The sequence below is a fragment of the Kryptolebias marmoratus genome, linkage group LG21 (genome assembly GCF_001649575.2).
Source record: "Kryptolebias marmoratus isolate JLee-2015 linkage group LG21, ASM164957v2, whole genome shotgun sequence".
NCBI classification, from domain to species: domain Eukaryota; kingdom Metazoa; phylum Chordata; class Actinopteri; order Cyprinodontiformes; family Rivulidae; genus Kryptolebias; species Kryptolebias marmoratus.
The window spans coordinates 22,919,049-22,936,280 of NC_051450.1; the positions used below are offsets into that span (position 1 = coordinate 22,919,049).

General features: G+C 42.4%; 1 protein-coding gene across 12 annotated transcripts in view; it reads right to left on the minus strand.

Annotated features, from left to right (window-relative positions):
- The window catches only part of LOC108250945 (LIM zinc-binding domain-containing Nebulette), an 80,331-nt gene that overhangs the window by 38,122 nt on the left and 24,977 nt on the right, over positions 1-17,232 (minus strand). For 5 of the 12 annotated variants that reach the window (XR_005232590.1, XR_003038488.2, XM_025002785.2 and 2 more), the window contains exons 2-38: positions 16,903-17,223; positions 16,108-16,337; positions 15,315-15,386; positions 13,101-13,202; positions 12,900-13,010; positions 12,278-12,388; positions 12,047-12,157; positions 11,837-11,947; positions 11,422-11,535; positions 10,860-10,970; positions 10,676-10,786; positions 10,090-10,200; positions 9,707-9,817; positions 9,235-9,345; positions 9,037-9,147; positions 8,425-8,535; positions 7,891-7,998; positions 7,357-7,467; positions 7,156-7,266; positions 6,669-6,779; positions 6,385-6,495; positions 6,165-6,272; positions 5,233-5,343; positions 4,888-4,998; positions 4,621-4,722; positions 4,398-4,508; positions 3,867-3,977; positions 3,373-3,483; positions 2,840-2,950; positions 2,655-2,765; positions 2,164-2,274; positions 1,789-1,899; positions 1,604-1,711; positions 1,286-1,396; positions 685-795; positions 253-363; positions 55-165 (exon numbers count right to left, since the gene is read on the minus strand). The exons of 5 other annotated variants lie outside the window; for them this stretch is intronic. Coding sequence is in view for 5 of the 7 variants with exons in the window: in XM_025002785.2 (XP_024858553.2) it covers positions 55-165; positions 253-363; positions 685-795; positions 1,286-1,396; positions 1,604-1,711; positions 1,789-1,899; positions 2,164-2,274; positions 2,655-2,765; positions 2,840-2,950; positions 3,373-3,483; positions 3,867-3,977; positions 4,398-4,508; positions 4,621-4,722; positions 4,888-4,998; positions 5,233-5,343; positions 6,165-6,272; positions 6,385-6,495; positions 6,669-6,779; positions 7,156-7,266; positions 7,357-7,467; positions 7,891-7,998; positions 8,425-8,535; positions 9,037-9,147; positions 9,235-9,345; positions 9,707-9,817; positions 10,090-10,200; positions 10,676-10,786; positions 10,860-10,970; positions 11,422-11,535; positions 11,837-11,947; positions 12,047-12,157; positions 12,278-12,388; positions 12,900-13,010; positions 13,101-13,202; positions 15,315-15,386; positions 16,108-16,337; positions 16,903-16,927 (4,077 nt within the window). In the remaining 2 variants the exon portion in view is untranslated. Of the gene's footprint in view, positions 1-54; positions 166-252; positions 364-684; positions 796-1,285; positions 1,397-1,603; positions 1,712-1,788; positions 1,900-2,163; positions 2,275-2,654; positions 2,766-2,839; positions 2,951-3,372; positions 3,484-3,866; positions 3,978-4,397; positions 4,509-4,620; positions 4,723-4,887; positions 4,999-5,232; positions 5,344-6,164; positions 6,273-6,384; positions 6,496-6,668; positions 6,780-7,062; positions 7,267-7,356; positions 7,468-7,890; positions 7,999-8,424; positions 8,536-9,036; positions 9,148-9,234; positions 9,346-9,706; positions 9,818-10,089; positions 10,201-10,675; positions 10,787-10,859; positions 10,971-11,421; positions 11,536-11,836; positions 11,948-12,046; positions 12,158-12,277; positions 12,389-12,899; positions 13,011-13,100; positions 13,203-15,314; positions 15,387-16,107; positions 16,338-16,902; positions 17,224-17,232 lie in introns of those variants that run through there. 2 more of the 12 variants (XM_037973123.1, XM_037973124.1) reach the window with 2 other exon arrangements.

The window sequence follows — 17,232 nt, forward strand, 5'->3', positions numbered from 1 at the left end:
GGACGCACCTGTCTGCAGTGTTTGGACACATCTGTCTGCAGTGTTTGGACGTACCTGACTCTGCAGCTGTGAGGCGTCTTTAGCGTGTTGCGTCTCCAGAGTTTCAGGAAGCTTGGAGTACAAACAGCTGGATGCTTCTTTTTTTCCCGCCTCTTTATATTTGACCTGAAAGAAGACAAACAGAGAATTTAAAGTCTTTTTAAACTCTGCGGTTCAGAATCAAACCTGCTCAGGAAACCTTCGGTTCTTTACCTGACTCTGTATTTCAGAAACAGCTTTATTAAACTGGGTCTCGTTGGTCTGTGGGAGCTGAGAATAAACACTCACAGTCTGGCTCTTCCTCCCACTTTCTTTATATTTATTCTACAGGATTAAAAAAAACATTTTTAATGAACAGGTGCTGAAGGTTCAGGGTTTCATAAAAGATATATTTGATATTCTAAACGTGCAGAAGAAGGTGCTGTGGTCAGACGAGACTAAAATGTAACTTTTTGGTCAACGAGGACAAAACTGTCTCTGGCTCAAACCCAACCATCATGCTGAGAACACCATCCCTACAGTGAAGCACGGTGGTGGCAGCATAATGACACCACCATGGGGGATACTTTTGTAACCCACTGAATGTCTGTATTTAATGCAGTGAACATAAGTGTTGACCTTTGACCCTCGCGTGCAGATGTTTACCTGGCTCAGTGCTTCGGTCACATCTCGTACAAACTGAGTCTCTGCAGTTTCAGGAAGCTGAGAGTAGAAAGGTGTCGTCATCTGTTTCCTTCCTTCTTCAGAGTATCTTTTCTGAGGCAGAGAGATCGGCTTTGACTAAAACTGACAGCAGCTAAAGTCCAAAAAACTCAGAAAGTTTGGCTCGCTGGAAGGAAAATATCAGCTAAAACATGGAGTGAATGCTAAGAGCTGAATAACTGCAGAAGAAGCTGAAACTGAGACGTTGAAGCTAAAAAACCTAACAGAAGCAAAACACTAGAAAAGCCAAAATAAGCAAAATGCTAGCTAAGAGCTAAAAGTAGAATTAGCCTAACTAAAGCTAAAAGTACCAAATCACTAGCAATGTGATAACCTAAATCTAAACGTAGCTAAATGGTTAGCTAGAAGTATCAAAAGGCTAACTAGAAGCTATAAATGTTAAAAAACCAAAAGTCGCAGCAGCCATCTCTGAAATGAGCCGAATGTTGAACAGTTAAAATAGCTGAACGTCTGCAGAAGCACGGAGTAAATGCTGACAGAGTGTTCAAACAAACAGAAGAAAAAGACAAGAGGACAAACTCACGTCACTCTGCAGCTCCGTCACGTCTCTGACACGTCTGGTCTCCAGAGTTTCAGGCAGCTTGGAGTAAAGAGGCGAAGCCGTCTGCTCCTTCGCCTCCTGTTTGTATTTCACCTGTAAGAAATTTTAAATCATCACATTGAGAACAATCCCTCTGCTCTGAGAGAATCCACCACTTCTACAAACATCTGCCTGCTCTTATCTGTGCTGCGGTCACCGAGCAGATTTATCAGCTGCTAGCCAATCAGAGTTCAGCCTGTCTGACCCTCACATTCCTGACATTCATCTGTGGAGGAGATGGAAGAGCTGCAGGGTCATCACCTGGCTGTGAGTCTCTGCCATCTCTTTAACAAACTCAGTCTGCAGAGTTTCAGGCAGCAGAGAGAACAGAGTGTGGGGCAGATCCTCCACGTCCTTCTTATATTTCACCTTCAAGAGAAAAACAAGAGTTAACACGTGAAACAGAGAAATAAGAGATGAAAACAGTCGAGTGTTGTTTGCTGCACCTCGCTCTGCATCTCTGAGTTCTCCTTGGCCAAAAACATCTCAGGCGTCTGAGGGAGGAGGTGATACAGGGAGGAGGACGCCTCCTTCTTACAGCTCTCCTTATATTTCACCTGCATCAGAAACAAACAACTGATACTGTCAGAAACAAACAAACAAACTGATACTGTCAGAAACAAACAACTGATACTGTCAGAAACAAACAAACAAACTGATACTGTCAGAAACAAACAACTGATACTGTTAGAAACAAACAAACAGACTGATACTGTTAGAAACAAACATCTACATTTTAATGCTCAGCTGAAACATCCTTTGCTTTTTGCTGAAGGAACCAGCTCTGGATCAGCAGCTGGATGCATGCAGAACATTTTTACCTGACTCTGGAGTTCTGTCACTTCTTTGGCCCGTTCAGTCTGAAGAGTCTGAGGAAGCCTGGAGTACAAACTGGACGACAGCTCCTTCTGAACGTCTTCTTTATACTTCACCTGCAACAACAACAAAGTTTAATTTGCTCTGCAGGATTCTTCATGGGTGGAGGCAGTTAATTAACCCTTCATTAACAACATTTTGACGCATATCTTTATGTTCTCCTTCCAATCAGACAGCAATTCTCACAGTTTGGACTCCAGTCAAGTGAATCCAGACCCCGTCCACGAGTTATATTTAACTGAAACATATCAGTATGATGGAATGAAGGGTGGCGTGGCTCCTTTAAGAGTGCGCACAAGGAGAGAGAGTGTGAGTGAGCCCGTCTGTATGCTCAGCGTGAGAACCGGAGCTCATGACTGAATCAGAGAATAAGTTTTAAAAAGTTGAACTTTTAGCTGTGTGTGTGTGTGTGTGTGTGTGTGTGTGTGTGCAGTACCTGGCTCTGGATCTGTGAGACCTGCTTAGCGTGTTCAGTTTCCAGAGTTTCTGGCATCACGGAGTACAAACATCCACCGGCCTCCTGCCTTCCTGACTTCTTATACTTGGTCTGGAATAAAACCGGTTCACAGATGGAAACATGCAGAACTGAACCGACTCGTCTGCAGGAATCATTCCTCTCACCTCACTCTGCAGCTCAGAAACTGTTTGAACAAACTTCGTCTCGGTGGTTTCTGGGAGCTGAGAGAAGACGCTCTGACAGAGGCTCTTCCTGCCCTCCTCCTTGTACTTCCTCTGCAGCCAGAAACACAAAACACCAAACGACCAGGATGAGAGGAAACACTGAAAGATCAGCTTCTGCTGGAGAAACAGGGTCTGAGCGGCTAACGAGCCGAAACGCTACATTAAAACAAACAAGACAAGGTCAACTGTAGCTGCAAGGTAAAACAGTAACTAAAAGATAAAATTAGTACATTTGTAGCTAAAAGCTAACATTAGCACAACAATAGCTTTCAGCTAACCTTAGTGCAAAAGTAGCTAAGAGCTAAATTTAACAAAAACAACACTAGCTAAAAGCTAGATTAAGCAAAATTATAGGTAAAATTATAACAAAAGTATCTAAAAGTTAAATTTAGCAATAAAAAACCTCAAATGTAAAATAAGCAAAACAGTAGCTAAAACCTAAAAGTAAAAAAAATAAATTTAAAAGCTAAAACCTCGCTCTGTAAGTCCGCCACCTCTCGGGCGAGCTGCGTCTCCAGAGTTTCAGGAAGCTGATGGTAAACTGGACACGACAAATACTTCTTAACAGCTTCTTTATACAAAATCTACGAGACAGAAAGAGACAAAGCACATTTTACAGCTTCAGCTGACTGCCTAAACGACTTATAAAGATTAAAGATGCAGCAGCTTAAAAATAAAAAGTTAAATTAGGTTGTTTAGCTGATGATTCAATCCAGAGTTTGTTTGCAAGTTTCTATAAATAAACTTCCAAAATACATTTCTCTCTTATATTTGGACAGAAGATCTTTCTAACATGCAACAAAAAGTTGTTTATTTTGAATAAATATAGTTTTAATCAGTCTAAAATGTGAAAAGCTGCAAGCTCCCATTGTTCTTACCTCCTCGCAGCTGTTTGAGAGTTTCTGTTGGTTTACAGTTAAAAACATCAGATTTATGAGTCTGACAGGATAAAAGCCCATTTTCCCACCTGGCTCTGCAGCTTGGAAGCCTCCTTGGCGTGTTGCGTCTCCAGAGTTTCAGGAAGTCGATGGTACAGAGACGATGAGGTTTGTTTCTTACTGGATTCTTTATATTTAGCCTGAGAGAAGCAAAATATGTCAGATTAACAGATCTGCTCCAACAAGAACATCTGACTCTGCAGGAGTTTTAACACCACAAACAGCAGAATTTATTTCTATAAACATTAGAATAAAAACAGGAAACTATTCAACAATTAATGCAACAGTTTCATTTATTATTTGTCCACCTTAAGTATAAGAAATCTGCTTAAAGACTTTGCAAAATAAAAGCTTAATGTAGCAAAAAGCTACTAGCTTGAAGCCTAATGGATAAAAAGGCTAGCATTCAGGATATAAAATTCCAACATTTTCAGTTATGAACATCCTGTATTTATATAAATAATAAGATAAATACATTCCTGTTGTTTATTTTCTCTTCCTTATAAAGCAGGAACCCAGACATTTGGAGAAGTAAAGATTGTGTTTTCGGCCCCGCCCACCTCGCTCTGCATATCCGTCAGCTCTTTAACTCGCTGACAGTCGAGGGTGTCGGGAAGCAGAGAATACAGATTCACGCTCATCTCCTTCTTCCCGTCTTCTTTGTATTTGACCTTTTTCAAAGACAAACCAGCTGACGGTTACACAGTTCATGTTTGAAGGCTCAGGGACAGAAATATATCGCCATGGTGACGGTTGAAGGGAGTCGGCAGAAACGATTGGTACCTCGCTGAGCATCTCCGTCTGCTGTCGGGCGAACTGAGTGTCGTTGGTTTCTGGCATCAGGTGGTAAAAAGTGGAGGCGTCTTTGTTCTGCCTGTACGTCAGCTGCAGGACAGACAGTTGAAGCAAAGATATTTCAACATTTAATGACAATGAAGGATGTTTCTGTAGAGCTCCAAACACGGCTGGTTTTACCGCTCGCTCAGTTTAAATCTCACTGCTGAGTGAAATCCTGAGAACAGTGAGTAAACACCGTCTGTGTGCGGTCACCTGACTCTGCAGCTGCGACGCCTCTTTAGCGTGTTGAGTTTCCAGAGTCTCAGGTAGAGTCGAGTACAGAGAGCTGCTCGCTTCCTTCTTTACGGCTTCTTTGTATTTTATCTGCACACAAAACCAAATAATAAACCTCCCATTTTTACCGTAACGCGGCGTGTCATCTGCCTAACTGACGCCTGTATGAACGCTGACTCAGCATCACTCTGCTGTCTTTTAAATAAAACTCATTCTGCAGACTTTGTGCTGTTTTAGCTTTTATATTTCAAAACATGCCGCTCATTCAGGAGATGTTTGAGTAAATAAATATCTCTGCAGGCTTCTTCAGCCACTCGTCCTCACCTCACTCTGCAGATCAGAAACTGCTTTAACAAACTGAGTCTCTGCGGTTTCTGGAAGTTGAGAGTAAAAACTCTGGCAGAGGCTCCTCTTCCCGTCCTCTTTGTACTTGTTCTGCAGGAAAACACAAAGTTAAATATAATTATAACGTATAAAAACTTTGACTTTCTCTCTTTTCTTTTGATCTGGCCCTGAAATGACTTGAAATATAAACCTGAGGCCAGATATTTGTTGAATTTTCTGAACAGCCTGGGATTCCCTTTCATCCCGTTCCTGATGCTAATCTGGCCTCTGATGTGTTTCTGAGCCTATAAACATCAGACACCAGCGGGTAATCGAGGTTAATTATAACTAATCAAACGGTGCTGGAGCTGCAGCTCGGTGTGATTATTTTAAGAAGGCATCGACTCGCAGCCGACGTGCAGCCTGGATCCCACACAGCATTTTGGGAAGGCTCCTGTTTGTCTAACACAACAAATTAAATGACAGATTAAATTCTGGTCCCAGTAAGTTTCATTCAGTGAAGTGAAATCCTGCCTCATATGATGTTTCATCCACTCCATCTCTGAAATAAGAAGTCAAATAATCGTCAGAAGTGATAACCCAGAGCAGGAAACAAACATGGATCAGAGCCAACTAACCACCGTCAGACTGTTAACAAGGAAGGTTGGGTCTTCGACAAACAAAATGTCTGTCTTTTTATTGGTTTGGTTTGCTAGTCTGAGCTCAGTTTGTCCAAGAAAAAAAACTGTTGCTGTTTTTAATGTGCAACAATAAATTAGAGGCAGGGTTGTCTGAAAAACTAACTAACAGTTAGTGAAGCAAAGAACATAAAAAGCACAGAATGATATATTTATATAAAGTACTTTTTAAGCTTTTAGCATCTTTTGCTGTTGTGTGAATAACTGTCCGTGCTGCCTTCGGCTCCGTCTTACCTGGCTCTGCAGGTCGGTCATCTCTCTGGAGAAGCTCGTCTCTAAAGTGTCGGGCAGAGTCGAGTACAGAGAGCTGCACTTCTCCTTCACACTTTCTTTGTATTTGATCTGTGCAGATGGAAAAGACGGTGTTGCTGTCAGCGTGCACCACTTTATGTCAGCCTGTATGTTGAAGTTTTCATTTCTTTTCCGTGTTGAAGACTGGGACGGGGATAATTACCTGGCTGAGCAGCTGTGCAGCTTCTCTGGCTCTCTGCGTCTCCATGGTGTTGGGCAGCTGAGCGTACAGACAGGAACTCGCCTCCTTCTGACCGGCTTCCTTGTACTTTGTCTGCAAAGTTAAATAAACACAGTCAGAGGATTTAAACAGATTAATGCACCAATTATAAGTTACACGACTGTAAGAAGTAAGGATAAAACACTGTGTGACAATCACATGGATTAAACAGTCAGGCATCATGAAGGAGACGATGTACAAACAACCTGCTGTCCTCAGGGTCCTACCTGACTCTGCAGCTCAGACAGATGTTTGGCCAGCTGTGTCTCTGTGGTCTCAGGCAGCCGGTGGTACAAACTGCTCTGAATCTTCTCCTTCACGCCTTCTTTATACTTCACCTGCAGGAGAGGACGACAGATCATACATGAATAAACTGTAAAACGTGTCTAGATTGGATTTAAACATCTGAGACAGAGGATTAAGTTAAGGCTAAAAAATAATAACCAGAGACAGAAACAGCTAATTAAAACAAAAAGAATGGGATGAATGGCAACGATAAATAAAGACATTTCAGTATAAAGTAGATAAAAGAATCAATTAAGTAAACAGGTGACTGAATGATCAACTGAATGGATGCACAGACAGTAAGAGTGGGATAACTGATTAAACACAGAATATTACACTTTTATTATCTTATTATCTGCAGAAGATCTGCAAGCGTTCCTCCACTCTGAGAAGTTTGTTTCTGCAGCAAACGTTGGGAATGCTGTGCACCTGACTCTGCAGGTCTGACACCTCTTTAGCTCGCAGCGTTTCGATGGTTTCCGGCAGCAGAGAGTACAGGTTGAAGTTCAGCTCCTTCATACCTTCTTCTTTATATTTCACCTGAAAACAAACACAACAAAAACACAAAGGCTGGGTTTTTATCCTCCAACCGATGAGCCAGACATCCTTTCTGACGGGTTCTGCTGGTACCTGGCTGAGCAGCTCAGACACTTCTTTAGCGTGGACCGTCTCTAACGTCTCCGGCAGCTGATGGAACAGACTGGAGGACAGATCTTTCTTCACGGATGTTTTATACTTCAGCTGAACACAAACAGGAACACAGAGAAGGATCAAATATCCCATCAATGACAGCATGAGTGTGAACTCATTATGGCGTTCCACAGGGTTCGATGCTCGGTCCAGGGGTTTATTTTACTGATAAGAACAAGATGCTGTGCAAACATCAAATATTATGATTTTATTCACACTGAATAATAACTGCACCAAGTTAAACAACAGCAGGATGAAATTTATCAGAAATACTAAAACCTTGAAGGACCTTGATGGTCTGAATTATTTCTGTCACCTCAGGAAGTAAAGTGAACTCAGGGACTGAAACAGAACAGGAATCTGAACCCATATCAGGACATTTTTAATATTTAGGACCTGTACTCTTACAGAATGTGACCAGGTTTGAGCTGCACTATAGGAGCAGGTTTATAATAAGGATGTTCAAGTCGTCACCTCGCTCTGCAGGTCAGAAGCTTCTTTAGCGTGAAGCGTCTCCAGAGTTTCAGGCAGACTGGAGTACAGAGAGCGCAACACGTCTGTCCTCCCCTTCTTATACTTCATCTACATTCAAGACAAAGAATAAAAGCTGCTGTTAAAGAAATCAAAGTTTTAATCTCAGAGCTTTTCAAACCTGCAGCTGCTGTAATTAATCCAGCTGTTTTAATGCTGATTTATCAGCTTCAGTTTCACAACAAACATAGTAAATTATTCTTCTTATATAAAACAAAATCTGCATTTATGTGATTCTTTTAATTTAAAGTTCCTGATCCTCCACTCACTCCCACACTGCTTCAAATTAAAAGACTTGAGATGTCTTTTATTGTGAAGAAACCACTTGAAACGAAACAGGAGAATCATTTTATGAAGACTAGCAGTGGATTTTAAATTATTAGTTTTTGGCAAACAATAAGTTAAGTTTTACAGCACTAATTTCTGTTTGTTAGCAGGAAACAACAACATAAATCATTTTTTTTAGCCGTTTCTCACCTCGCTCTGCAGCTCAGCCACGTTTTTGGCAAATTTCATCTCAGCTGTTTCCGGCAGCTGACTGTAGAGACTCTGAGGGAGACTTTTAATCGCATTTTCTTTGTATTTCACCTGTCAGAAGACACACACAACAGGAAAAGAATATACTCTGTGTTTGGGTGAAAGGTACTTCAGCTGTGTAGTTTTCAGTTTTACAGTATTTATTGTTGTTCTTTGCTACATATCTGTGCCATCGCAGATCAGAGCTGTCAGCCTCATTAATGCAGATTTTATCAGCGCAGCAGCATTAAAATGCAAATTAAAAAGGCTGAAAGTCAGATAAACTCTTTGATGGTCTGAGTGGAGATAATCAGACGTTTATGATAGAAACAATGAGCTGACAACACTGCAGCTCCCTGCGGGACTTATGGGGAGTTCTTTCATATTAAAAATTAAAAAGAAAAAGAAATGATGACCTGGTTTGAAGCCAAATGAGATTATGAATTAAAGGAGTCGAGGTCTACAGTGAATTCCTGTCAAACGGGCTTCAGGTTGGATGAGTTGAAGAGAATCTCTGGACACTGAAGCAGGAGTTAATCTGAACCACCTGAGATGATTTCAGGAGGTTTGTACCTCGCTCAGCACGTCGCTCATCTCTCTGCTGAAGCTGGTCTCTAAGATGTCAGGCAGAGTGGAGTAAAGACAGCTGGACATCCCCTTCTTCCCACTTTCCTTGTACTTCACCTGAGAGAGTTGCATTAAAGACAACATTTATTCAGACAAGTCGGTTTACATATTAACCCGTCTGCAGACTCTGGAAGCTGCTGTCACCTCGCTGAGCAGCTCCGTGCTCTCTTTAGCGTGCTGAGTCTCCAGAGTTGCAGGCAGCAGAGAGTACAGGCAGCTGGAAACCTCCTTCTTTCCTGCTTCTTTATACTTTGCCTGAAAAAATACAAAGAAAAGTTCATGGAGCTTCAGCTGCATGCAGCCTATAACTAAACCCTCTGAGCGCTACCGCCTGCTCGTTCCAGGGTTATAATTAGAGTAATCATAAAAACTAATCAGAGTTTGTAAAAGTTTTTAATCAGTGACTTCATTTTTCTGGGACTCGAGTTTGTTTGGAACCTTTTCACAGTTTGTCCATGTGACGTGTTGTGATCTGGTCCAAGTCTTAGTCTTTATAGGATCCTAGCCTAACATCTAACCACCTTCATCCAATCCAGCTGCAGCTGGCGTCATAATCGACCGAGAGGCTCTACGAAGCTACGATCTCTGCCAGCGGTGGCTGTCCTCGGGGTCGTACCTGACTCTGCAGCTCAGACAGATGTTTGGCCAGCTGTGTCTCTGTGGTCTCAGGCAGCCGGTGGTACAAACTGCTCTGAATCTTCTCCTTCATGCCTTCTTTATACTTCACCTGCAGGAGGTACGAGCAGATCCATACGGTTCATTCAGCATCAAGTTCTTCATAAATAACTAAACATATACAACACGGGGAGTTCTAGAACAGAACCAGAATAGGCCCAACCCTGAGGGACTCCACATCAGAAGAATCCGTCCAGAAATAGAAGATAAGAAATGTGATGTAAGAGGAGGCCCAAAGAAGTGTTTTTAATCAGCTGAGGATAATCCTGAACAGCAGGAGCCTTTCTCTGTTGTTAGTTGGAAGTAAAAGCTTCAGGTGTGTACCTGACTCTGCAGGTCTGACACCTCTTTAGCACGCTGGGTGTCGATGGTTTCCGGCAGCAGAGAGTACAGGTTGATGCTCAAATCCTTCTTACTGTCTTCTTTATACTTTATCTGCAGTAAAAGAAGTTAAAATAAAACGTAAAGACCCAGAGAAGCAAGCAGAGACACATGAAACAATGTCTGAATTAAAGTTATAGTAAAGGAACTGTTTACAAGCTAAATAAGCTAACTGACCATCATCAGCTGAACTGTGATGTGGAGCCAAAAAGCAGGAAGAGAGAAAAACACGAGTGCTTCGACTCAGTTATGACCCGGGCTGCAAATAGAAACCACTTGAAACCAAAGTGCAGAGGAGAATAATTGGAGAACTCCTGTGGATGATGGTTTAACTGACGTGTTATTGGCTGCGTAAACAGCACCACTGAACAAAACTTACAGAAGGTTTTGTAATATTTAAATTGGGATGGTCCTGGGTATAACGAAACAAAAGATAAGTAATATAACAGTTATTATCTGGATTGTGCTCCTGTCAGAGCAGCAGAGCCTGCTGTGGAACAAAACTCAGATTATTTCACAGTAAAAGCACCTCGCTGCAGAGCTCGGAGACCTCCTTGGCACGAGACGTCTCTAAGGTTTCTGGGAGGAGAGAATACAAGCTGAAGTTCCCGCCTTTCTTCCCCGATTCTTTGTAGCGCATCTGAAAACAAACGCAGGTTATTTCCACGTTTCCTGCGTGACAAACACTGATCCTACCTGTGGGGCTGTCTCACCTGGCTCTGCAGCTCGGCGACACTTTTAGCAAACTGAGTCTCTGCAGTTTCAGGCAGCTGAGAGTAGAAACTCTGGGAGAGGCTCTTCCTGCCGCTCTCCTTGTATTTACTCTGAAAAACAAGCCGACGGCATCGTTTATCCTCCACCAGAAACAAGAGTTTACAGAGAGTGAATGTCTGAACCTGAGGCAGCAGCTCACTGACGTCTTCCTGAGGTTTTTATGATCCAATTACTTCTGCAGACTTGATCCTTTATCTTTTATACTTTAACAAAATTCCTACAGAAATACATCAAGATCTCTTCAATTCTCTCTGAAATCTGCTTCAGCTGCTGGTTTTTAGCTTATAGCTGTTCTGCTCCTTTTAGCTTCTGTTCGCCTTGTTTTAACTTTAAAATCTTAGTTGCACTCAGCATCCACGCTGCATTTCTGCTGCTGCCTTAAACTCAAACTGGTTGTTTTAGTGAAACCTTCTGGTTTAATTTAGTTAAACTCTGAAAACATCATGGAGTGATATTTAATCATCATGAGCGATGACGCCTGATTGGCTCGTGTTCCTGTACCTCGCTCTGCAGCTCCGTCATCTCTCGGGCGAACTGGATCTCTGCGGTGTCAGGGAGCTGAGCGTACAGAGGGGACGGTCCTCCTTTACTCAGCAGTTTGGGACGATAATTCACCTGGGACAAAGAAGACACGTCAAACGTCCCTGATTTATAAATGTCCACATGAAGGTCCTCAGGCAAATAAATGAAAACAAAAACTTATTTATATCTGTAGACAAGAAACAACAAAGACAAATGTAGGTGTTTTTATCTACTTCCACTTTGACTGTATTTTGACAGAAGACAGTCTGTCTCTACACTGAAGCTGAATATGAATCTCCTGAGGATTAAACCACTTCAGTGGACAGAAACTGACTCCAGAAAGAACCGAAGACCTGAACCAATCTTTAACTCCATCATGTGAGGGTTTAAATACCTCCCTCTGAAGCTGAGACATCTCCAGGGCGTGCTGTATCTCCGGGGTCTCTGGAAGCTGGGAGTACAGCGAGACGGAGGCTTTTCTCTTCCCATCTTCTTTGTACTTTTTCTGAAACACAACAAAACTCGAGTCAGTTATTGTCCTTCCTGTGTTATATGTTGAATGAGCTGAAACACTGCTCCTGCGTGTCTCAGAGTGTCGGGGCACCTCGCTCTGAAACTCCTGGACGGTTTTAGCCAGCTGCATCTCGGTGGTTTCAGGCAGCTGAGAGTACAAGCTGCTGCTCAGCTCCTTCCTTCCCTCCTCCTTGTACTTGTTCTGAGGAGCAGAGGGAGCTTTACTGTCAGCAGCTGAGAGGGTTTAGGACTTTATCCATCCGTCCATCCATCCACTGACCCACCCATCCATCCATCCCTCCATCCCTTCATCCATCCTCACCTCACTTAGCATCTCTGTCAGCTCTTTAACAAACTGGGTTTCTGTGGTTTCAGGCAGCAGAGAGTAAAGAGACGAGGAGATCTCCGTCTTCACGTTTCCTTTGTATTTGATCTAAAAACAAAAAGACACAAACACAACAGTTTTTATTGAAGCAAGAAAGAAAGAAAAAAGAGAGAAATTCAGCGTCTCTGCTTCGACTGCAAGGAATCATCATCTCAACTCTTATGTCTTTGAATTTTTTGAGCATTTCCTAATAATAAGCACTGTGACTATTAATCAGTGCCAGTGTCTTTATTGCAACGACCTCCTGAAACAACAAAATAAATGTGATCACTCTTGGCACATTTCCTCAGAGGCTAATAAAACCATCTTTTAAAGACATCCTCAGAAGCAGCTCTGAAACCATCTGTAGATGGTGATTATATTCAGGCTGTTTAACTCCTCTTTCATTTCAGACGAGGACAAAGTCATTTTTAAATCACTGGCTGTAGATCCTGTCCTCATAAAGATGGCTATAAGCTCTGTTCGAAGGCCATAAATGAGTCTGATCTGCAGGATGCTGCCGGCCTTCTGGATATTTTTACACCAACACTGTCTGTGCAGCACAGATCCAGGAGTTTACCTCACTCTGCAGCTCTGAAGCCTCCTTGGCGTGTTGCGTCTCTGGAGTCTCAGGTAAGACGGAGTACAGCGACAGCGACGCCTCCTTCTTTCCTTCCTCCTTGTACTTCGACTGAAACCATCACAGACTGCATTAAATCTATAAAGCGAGCTGATGAAGGGGTCACAGATGTCTGGTTGGAACAGAAGCATGAGATCAGACCTCAGATATCACGGCGCTGATGTTCTTGGCGTGGATGAGTTCAGCTCCAGGAACAAACAGACTCTGACCCTTCATCTTCTCAAAGTCCTCCTTATATCTGACCTGCAGACAGGTCCAAACATGAGCAGAACAACAGCTTTCACAAACTTTTACTCTTCAGACTTAAGGCGAAGTCTTTGAAATTTAGCATCTCCTTTCAGGAAATAAACCACAGAACGGCTGATAAACCAGCGAGGACTTAAACCAAATACTGCCTTCATTTGCTTCATATTCGCTGCCAAAACAGCTTTTAAAAGTCCTCTCCTTGTTGTTGTTAAGCTGGTTTCCCTCACTAAAAAATGTCATAAATACAACTTTAAAGTGTTTCCATGGAAACAGCCATATTTTTATGGTCGATCTGCCTTCAGGACGGTGCTTCAGACAGAGATTCAGAGATGACGTCACTCAGTCTGGAGTCTTTGTTGAGTGTGAAGCAGCTGATTCTGTAGATGTATGACATACATCTGTGCATCAGAGCGGCACAGATGGAGGAACAAGGGGGCTGACCTGCCTCCACTGTCTCTGATTAGTCACTCAGCTGAGGGGAATCAATACTACAGCCTCCCACATCCTGCAACATCATTCACCACATTCAACAGTTTCGTTTGAGATACTTTCTCCAGAAAGCTGCGGCGGAAGTCAAACAGTGAGTTTACGCTCCATCTGTGCTGAATAAAAGCCTGAGGCTGGGAAGTTGGTGGATCGTTACCAATGACAACGCTGAGATGAGTTTATATCAGAGATGGTTTTATTCACAGCAGCAGATGTTACTGTAAACATTTCTTCCTCCTCGTTAGGATCTGACAAACGGCGCTGCGCCTCGGTTCACTGAGGCGAAAACATTCACAGCTGTTATTAACTTTACTGGTAAAACTTAAAACAAGTCAGGAGAGTTCTGTCCTCATCAACGCTGGTTCGACATAATGTAGGTTCCTCATGTTCTATCATGGCTCCAAAGTGAGCAACATTACACACAAGTCCTAGTTTTTCAGCAAATCCTTCCCATTAAATTGGAATAAACTTTGTAATTTTATTTGAAACTTCGAAGGTGGAAACTTCGACAGCAGCTCAATGGTTAGAGGTGGTTAGCGGTTAGGAGCTTCTAGCAGCTGGTTTTCTTCTGTCTCCTCCAGGTGGAAACATGCACACATTTCACCCTTTAACATCACAGAAGCCTAAACACTACGTGTATGTCTCAGTCAGCCGTCTAGTTCTGGTCTCTGTTGTGTCCACGTCATAAACGGTCCAGGAGCTGAACTTCAACAACCAGCTCCTCCCAGCTGTCGGCACGGCGGTGGAGGGCTGATGGTGTGGGCTGATTCTGGAGTCAGATGTGAGGCCATCTGTCCGACAAACAGGACAATGACCCCAAACACAGCAGAACGGTCCAGAACCAGAACCAGAACCTCAGAGAGCTGAAGCAACGCTGGAAAGAAGAGTGGGCCACAACTCCTCCACAACCAGGAACCCACTGAGAGTTCTGCTGCTGGAGGAGGTTCTGCTGGGTCAGGAACCAGTTTTTCACTGTTTCTGTATTTTGGTTCAGTTTTTTACATAAATGTTTCATCTGGTGGAAAACATCACTTATTATTTATATCTGATGATCAAATCAACACAAAAACATCTTCAAGGAGCTTTGAAATCAAGACAAACAAAACAGAACCATCTCCACAGAACGTCAAGATGAATGTAAAATCTGCTGGGATTTAAATCTGTAAACACAAACAAACAAACAATCCACACAGCTCTACAGAAACAATTCACTGATTTATAAGAATTCTTCTATTTTACTGCTGTTCTTCCATTTAATTATGTTTTAAGGTAAACATTTCAGCAACTTTTGGACTTGGACATGTAACCAGGCACTTAAATACTTTCCATAAGGACAAGGCTCTTATCTAAAATATCTGCCTGAATAAACTTTAATGTGTAATTTTTATTGTTTCTTTGGGAGTTTGTTGCCAAAAATGTGATAAATTTAAACCAAACTATCATCTTTAATCATTTCAGTTATTTCTTAATCAGGTTCTTTTGATTCCTTAAAAGACACACACACATCCCAGCAAATATTAGACCAAAGATAACAAGATTACACCTGCTGAACATCAAGCACAGTTATGGAGCTTCTGGCTGTAAATCTGTAATGAAAGTGATAAAAAAATAAAATGCACTCACATCACTGACGATCAAACTGCATCTCCTGTTGAAGGCCGGGTCCGGCAGTGGAGGCTTTACATCCGAGGAGGCCTAAAAAAACATGAACATGTGACTGAATCTCACAGATTTAAAATCCAACAACACAACAGTCCCAACATGAGGCAGACGATACAGAACGTTGGTCTAAACCACACACATACAGCTCCTCTGACTGAAAACACTGAATTATTTGACTAAACTTTCCTCATTCATTCATTAAACCTTGTTTCTCTCAGCAGACCGGACTCAGGGCCTAAAACTCCTCCTATCAGAGGCTAATAATGGTCCATTTTCTTTTGTAGTTGCACTAATCCTCTCTGAGCGTGTATTAAGAGCCGCCGTGCCAGGCGATGCTCCACACCAAAGTCAACACACCGAACCCGCCTCTCAGCAAGACTCTTCGAAGAGCCGCAAAATCCTCCAAGACCTCAGAGAACACGAGTGGAACCGGGAGAACCGGGAGAACCGGGAGAATAAATTAGGAGAGTTCTTACATCAGCAGCTCAGACTCAGCATGAATACAAGAAAAACTGAAACAAAAACAGCTTTTAGCCAAACTTTGGCTACTTTTAGTGTAGAGCTAGCCTTAAGACACTTTTAGCTATCCTTTTGATACGTTTAGCTTTTAGCTACCATCTTGCTTCTTTTAGCTCTCTAGTGTTCAGCTACTTTAACAACTCAGTTTAGCTCAGCAGTCTCTCTGTTTTCATAAAAAAAGTCATCTCTTTAGTTTTATTTGTCTTCGTTTCTGATAAATTCAGGAAGTTCTTACCTCTGACTCCCAATGACCCAAACATTTCTTTGTTTTAGACTCTTCATCCTTCTCTTCATCCTCCTCTTCGTCCCTCTCTTCTGCAGACGCACAAACAGTTGTGGTCACAGAAGTTTCGGTTGTTTCCTGGAGAAACTCCTCTTTTAATCCCTCCACTGATGAAGCTTTCTCCATGTCTCCATCTGAAGCTGGAGCAGCGGAGGTCTCCTCTTCCTCCATGTGGGTCACCTCTGGGGTAAAAGGACATTATCAACCAGAGCCTTTACAGTAACTTATTTAAGACTACAGAATCATATTTTTATACACGCAGAAGCCTTGTGACGTATTAACAGAGTTTATCAGACACCAGAGGGTGTCTCAAAGCAAGTAAATTGTGTCCCTTTTGGCTTTCCATACCTTTCTTATAAGTTTCTCTTGTAGCAACAAAAACCAGAAACATTTCTAAACTTCTGAGTTAAGAATGGCTGAACATTATGCTGCTCAAGATCTGAGCAGAATCCTAACAAGAGTACCACCAACAGCCCATAATACTCCTGTCAGTTGGCCCAATGTAGGGAACAAGGGCTGGACATGAAGCTGGAGAACAGACAGACAGACAGACCATAATAAGACCCATCTCATGAATCTTACGTTGGGCCTTAATCCTCACATCAAGGTGACCTCTTTGACTCTGTCAGCCACCATGTTGGATTCTTCAGAGTCTTTTTCAGATTCTTACAGTTATAAATTGTGTATAACTCATAAAACATCATATCTGGAGCTGTTTTTAGTCAGACTCTTCAGGTCTGAACTCACCTTGGATCTGGGTTTGCAGCTCCATGTTCTGCTCTGTCTTCTTCTGTTTGGGTCTTTCTTGCAGCTTCCTTCCTCTCTGTGATGTTTATCTTCTCTTCATTAAGTTTTTAACTGCTTTTAATGAGCGGATCACTTCAGTTTCTCAGTAATTTCCTGCCTCTTTGGGTTCTTCAAGGCTTCTCCTGTAGTTTCTAGATGACTTTGACACTCTTCACGTTTTCCTCTAATTTCTACCTGTCTGTTAAAGACTGACCTGCCTCGTCTTCTCCTGCCTGTTAAAGACTGACCTGCCTCGTCTTCTCCTGCCTGTTAAAGACTGACCTGCCTCGT